The 5633-nt window shown below is 35.0% G+C and overlaps 1 protein-coding gene across 2 annotated transcripts; it reads left to right on the top strand.

Moving 5' to 3' along the window:
- Positions 1 to 1702: 1702 nt before the first annotated feature.
- On the top strand, positions 1703 to 5332 carry LOC145167220 (uncharacterized). Of its 2 annotated transcripts, none has more exons than XM_079086345.1 (5): positions 1703 to 2293; positions 3081 to 3117; positions 3661 to 3897; positions 3989 to 4036; positions 4712 to 4981. In XM_079086345.1, exons 1-5 carry the CDS (start codon positions 1992 to 1994, stop codon positions 4841 to 4843), a joined length of 756 nt encoding a protein of 251 aa, XP_078942471.1. In that variant the 5' UTR covers positions 1703 to 1991; the 3' UTR covers positions 4844 to 4981. The 2 variants fall into 2 exon arrangements, with proteins under 2 accessions (XP_078942471.1, XP_078942470.1); XM_079086344.1 differs by having other exon boundaries at positions 1705 to 2293; positions 4705 to 5332.
- The last annotated feature ends 301 nt before the right edge of the window (positions 5333 to 5633 follow it).

The following is a 5633-nucleotide window of genomic DNA, read 5'->3' as shown; positions in this document are numbered from 1 at the left end:
CAGACCAAAGTTCGAAAATTGCAGTGGCAGAACATCAAATTGATATCTATTAATTACTAGGCTTTCAGGGACCTCAGAGCTTGCCAAAATAACCTAAATACTAAAGAATTTTTGGGCCAAATGCAGAGAAATTTGAGATCGAGAGTGAGTTGGAAAGGTGTGAGAGAAGAATGGAGCACTTGCAAGCTATTTATAGTTTTTAGGAAAGGCACATCGCGCAAGACAGGTGCGCGCCGCTTCTTGCCGTGGTCGCTACTCCTCGCAATTAATGGGTGGAGCTACGTGGCAGAAGGGGTAGGTACAAGTTGTATCTTTAAAAATCCATGTCTCGCTCATACTAGCTCTGTTTTTTACGTTCTCTATATCCACGCGTAGGTACTTTCGAGTACTACAACTTTCATTTAGACTTCGTCGACTAATTCTCATCCGATCTTAAATTTAACAGTCTACGAAGATTATACTAAAAAGGACCATGTAAAATTCATAACTTCTTCATATGGATTCCGTTTTTTACTGTCTTTATATCGATGTAATTTTATTAACGATATCTTTAACTCTCGTTTAGATTGTTTCGACTTAAAATCAATCGATTTGAATTTTGATTTCTGTACCCACACTACTGCGCCGAAACTTCGAAAAATCGTAACTTCCTCATATGAAATCAGATTTTGACGTTCACTATATGCAGGCTCTCAGTTTTATAGTTACTATGACTTTCATTTAGATTTCTTAGCTAAGAAGCAACATATCTAAAATTCAATTTTTACGACGAGCATAGTCGTGTCAGTTTAATCACGAAAATTCGAATGAGCATAACTTCTTCGTACGAAGTTGGATTTAGAGTCCTTGTATGTACGAAATCATTGTCACGTATACTATAACTTTGGTTAAGATTATTTATCCGAAATAATCTTCTATCAAAAAGTCATTTTTATCGCTTATTACATCTTAATTGTCTAGCCCGAATCTGTAAGCCTTACAACGACCAAGCAGAGGTACCATTTTTCAGATTCGTTGAGCTAGTGAGTTGATTAGGACAATCAAAAGCGGATCAACGACGTAGAGTGTGAAATCCCACCGAAAGAGTAGCTCCACCGATTCCAATTCCAAATCCCACTGAAGCTCCATGAGGTGCTTCTATACCTTTAAATCCACAAACCACAGTAATGAACATATGTGGAGTTCTACACAACTTGCAACCGATTGTCGAGGAATTTGAAGCTTGATGTTGGTGGATGTTTTACAAGTGAAGCATAAAAAGGAACATAGTTTTGTTGGACCTACGTTAGGTTTCAGTTAATAACCTATCGACAACGTGGAAGTGACAAGGACTGTGTGGCTCCTCGCCAGTTGTGACAAATACGCTTAAGAACTTGAAAATGAGTTAATAATTTAGTGTTTCCTCTATCTAACTAGTAAACAAATAATAATATTATGCACCTTTGAAAACAAAAATGAAAACTTTATAAGGCTATAATGATATTATATATTAAAATTTTATGAATTATTAAGTTGACATTTAAGTATTACAAAAAAAACTTAACGGAAAAGATGAATAATTGTGGATGCTATAAATAATGATAAAGTGCTTTGATTCTTTTATATAATCTGAATAAAAACGGATAGAGTAAAAAGTGAGGGAGATTGGATTCAAATTTAATAAGAGAAAATTGAATTTATTTAAATATGGAAAAAGAAGGTGAAAGCATCCATGCGCAGAGAGCAAAGGGTGCCCCACTCCCACCCCCTTTCATGGCCTCGGCTCCCATCCCAACAGCCGTCCACCTCAAAAGCTCCCTCAAATATCATTCTCTTCCTCACCGCAATTCAATAAAATAATCGCCGTTTTCCCCTTTTCCCCGATGATTTCCGGGGAACATTACAGTCTGCCACCACCATTATTCAATCTCATCACTTCATCTTTTTCATCGATCAACAACTAACTTCTTATACCACACAAACACTTGTGTAACGGAAAGAGGTAGATCAATATGGGTGGGATGACCTCATCCATGGCGGCGAAATTCGCATTCTTCCCGCCCAATCCACCTTCGTATAAGCTAGTTAAAGACGACCTCACTGGTTTACTCCTTCTCAGTCCTTTTCCTCACCGGGAAAACGTCGAAGTTCTTAAACTAACCACTCGTCGAGGATCGGAGATCGCTGCTGTGTACGTGAGACACCCTATGGCTACTTCAACTGTTCTGTATTCTCATGGTAACGCCGCCGATCTAGGTCAGATGTATGAGCTCTTCATCGAACTCAGTATTCGGTTAAGAGTAAATCTCATGGGGTACGCTTTTCTATCTCAAAACCCCTTAATTTTACTCTCTCTACGTTTTTTCCATTTCTCAATTTCCAGATTTGGATACACATTCGTCGCTGTCAAGTACTGTTTTATTCATTACTAAACCCTAATCACTTCGAATTGCGCATTCAATTTAGTGATTAAGAAGTTATTTGCATTCCTAGATCTCATGGTGATTTGCTTCTTGTGTTCTGTTTATGCCAAGATATCTGTTTTGATGACTGTATCCTCTAGTATTCTTTCAATTTTTGATCGGATTATTGTTTGTGTCTTCTAGGGTTCTTTCAATTTGAGATCAAATCATTAAAAAAATGTAAACTACTAATCCAATTTCTATCTTTCCATTAAATCTTGAGTTATATTCAGTGCATTTCTACTGTAGATTATACTTTTCATTTGATTTAAATTGTTATCACGTTACTTTTTTCTAAATCCTTCTTGCAAAAACATACTTTTTTGCAATTCCATTTTATTCTACTTTGTTGTTAATCATAAACTGCACGCTAGAATCATCCTTCAACATTATCTTGTTCAAAATCTTAATAACTTGATTAGGAGTAAATTGCATCATTAAAAAATCGGTTACTAAAATTCACTTATGATTCATGAAATTGAAAATAGTCAAAAGACCATGGAAATATTCACCAAAAAACATACATTTGCGTGATATTTATCTCATTTTCTACATCTTTCCTAAAATTTATAGTTTTGATTGAAGCATTTACTAGGTGATCAACAATGGAGATACATTAAAAGAATGTAATTTTTGCAGGTATGACTACTCAGGATATGGACAATCTTCGGGGAAGGTGAGCAAATTTGGAAAATTCATAGTCAAAATGTTTAAAAAAATTTAGGAGGTGTTTGGATGCATGTTTAAACTAATGTTGCAACAATCAATTTTGAGTTTTTTTGGTAAAAATGATTATAGTTAAAACAACCAAAAGACCAAGTAAGAAGCTGATTTGAGAAAATTGTTTATCATGATAAATGTAAAATTATTTACCTATTCTTAGCTTTAAATCGACTAATCAGCTGACATGACAACCTTGTACTGTATCTGAACTGATTCGAAGAGACAAAAATTGCAATTTTTTGTCTCACCCACAAATATAGAACAAGGTGCGACAGAGACTTCCTCTTGATCACGCGTGTGCAAAAGACGTAAATATCCTCCTTATCAGCAACATCAACAAGAACGCTAGAAAGCTTGTTAGTCTATTCATGTTCTGTCTTGTTTTGTCTTTTCGTGTCCAGTAAAGTCATGTTCTGTTAAATCATGCTTTATTTTGTTCTGTTTTGTCTTGTCCTGTCTGTTTTGTTTATAAGCCTGTATCTTTTGTGTGGTGCAGCCAAGTGAGAATAACACATACGCGGATATCGAAGCAGTTTATAAGTGTCTCGAAGAGAGCTATGGAACAAAGCAAGACGATATCGTCCTTTATGGTCAATCCGTTGGAAGTGGGCCCACATTAGATTTAGCAGTTCGCCTTCCTCGATTAAGAGCAGTCATACTTCATAGTCCGATACTCTCAGGATTACGAGTCATGTACCCTGTTAAACGCACATATTGGTTCGACATTTATAAGGTTAATTACATTTTTTTTCTTAAATTCCATTTTATCATTTTTAAATAATAAAAATAATCACATTTAAATCACTTTTCTTCCATTTTTTCAGAACATCGACAAAATCCCAATCGTCGATTGCCCCGTTCTCATCATTCATGTAAGTTCGCAAATCCCTTTATTTGATTGATCAAATAGGTTGTGTTTTTTCTGTATTTTGTCATATTTATAATGTAATCTTTATAGTTTTATTAACTTTGTTGAAAACAAATATTGTATTTTTATCTAAATGGACCTTTGTCTAGTCCTCATCTACTTTGGAATTATATGATTTCTTTTTTCTTCTTTATATTATATTATTAGCAACATCTGACTTCCATTATTTGGTCTTTGGAGTTTTCTAGTTCATGGCCCCTACCCCTACCCCACCCCCCACCCACCATGCTCTGCTTATCATGTTATGCCCTTGATTCAATGTCTCAACTAATGTCTAAATGATTGCTAGCTTCCCTTTTTAATGATTAAATGTTAAAAAATTCTTAAAAGAGACTTAAATGATGTTGCTTGCTATATGTGGCAAAAGGGCATTGTTGGAATTTGGATATATTGGGTAAAAACTGTAAAGTATCAAAATGTGTAATTTTTTAGGTCAAAATTAAATCATGGTTAATTTGTCAACTCTGTCTAATTTCTTAGTTTCACAAATCAATAATTTAAAGTAAGTTGTAATTAATAGCCTAATACTTTATTCGCAATAAATTTACATTTTCATTATTAAAATAAATCATTTCTTTAATAATCATTTATTTTAACTGGTTGAAATTCTAGGGCACAGCGGATGAAGTGGTTGATGTATGTCACGGGAAGCAACTTTGGGAGCTTTGCAAAGAGAAATACGAACCACTTTGGATCGAAGGAGGAAACCACTGCGATCTCGAGCTTTATCCCGATTACATCCGCCATCTGAAGAAATTCATCTCAACGATCGAGAAATCGCCGCCGCACAGACACAGCAGTTCGCGGCGGAGCACCGATCATCATTTTGAACCACCACGGCGGAGCACCGACGTGTTTGAGGCATCGAGAAAAAGCACAGATCGACGAGAGAAACCGAGGAAAAGCACCGAGAAACTGAAAGCGCAATCGATTAATGTGGAGAAGTTGGAGAAGATGAGGATGTCGTTTGATCAAATGGAGAGATCGAGAAGAAGTGTTGATGTGAATGTGATTGAGAAGACGAGAAAGAGTGTGGATGTTCAACAGCTGGAGAGAGGGAGAAAGAGTGTTGATCGGATGGATAGAATACGAAGTGGATAGAATCTTCATAGAAGGTGTTGTGATTTGATTTGGTGTTTATTTAAACTAAAAAAAAAATGTAAAATTTAAGCATGGTTTGATTGATGTTTGTTTGGCATCATATGTTGTTGGTTGTATTTATTCCATATCTTTTTTTTTTTTTTTTTTTTTTTTTTTTTCTCTTTTTAAACTACTAGTTTCACTATTACATGAAATGAGAAAGGTTGTGGTGGTATACATTTCGATTATTCAATAAATTCATGCCAAAATGAGTAAACACTATGGGAAAGTTTGTTTTGATGAAATAAAATGATCAAAAAGGACTCATGAGGTACTATCTTTTCAATTCGATGTTTTTTGACACACTTTGGATGTTAATTGATCTAATACATCTATTTAATATTTACTACAATGTCATTTATACTATAATATCCATCGAGTGTCTCAAAAATCAAAATCGA

This window comes from Lactuca virosa, chromosome 3 (assembly GCF_052849685.1).
Source record: "Lactuca virosa cultivar CGN04683 chromosome 3, Lactuca_virosa_CGN04683_v6, whole genome shotgun sequence".
In the NCBI taxonomy this organism is placed as follows: domain Eukaryota; kingdom Viridiplantae; phylum Streptophyta; class Magnoliopsida; order Asterales; family Asteraceae; genus Lactuca; species Lactuca virosa.
This window is presented reverse-complemented; position numbering and strand designations above follow the sequence as displayed.

Excerpts from the sequence above, each read along its gene's own strand:
- LOC145167220 (XM_079086344.1), top strand. The coding sequence starts at position 1,992 with ATGGGTGGGATGACCTCATCCATGGCGGCGAAATTCGCATTCTTCCCG. Across the intron at positions 2,294-3,080 it reads TTAAGAGTAAATCTCATGGG|GTATGACTACTCAGGATATG; the intron begins GTACGCTTTTCT and ends TAATTTTTGCAG. Across the intron at positions 3,118-3,660 it reads ATGGACAATCTTCGGGGAAG|CCAAGTGAGAATAACACATA; the intron begins GTGAGCAAATTT and ends TGTGTGGTGCAG.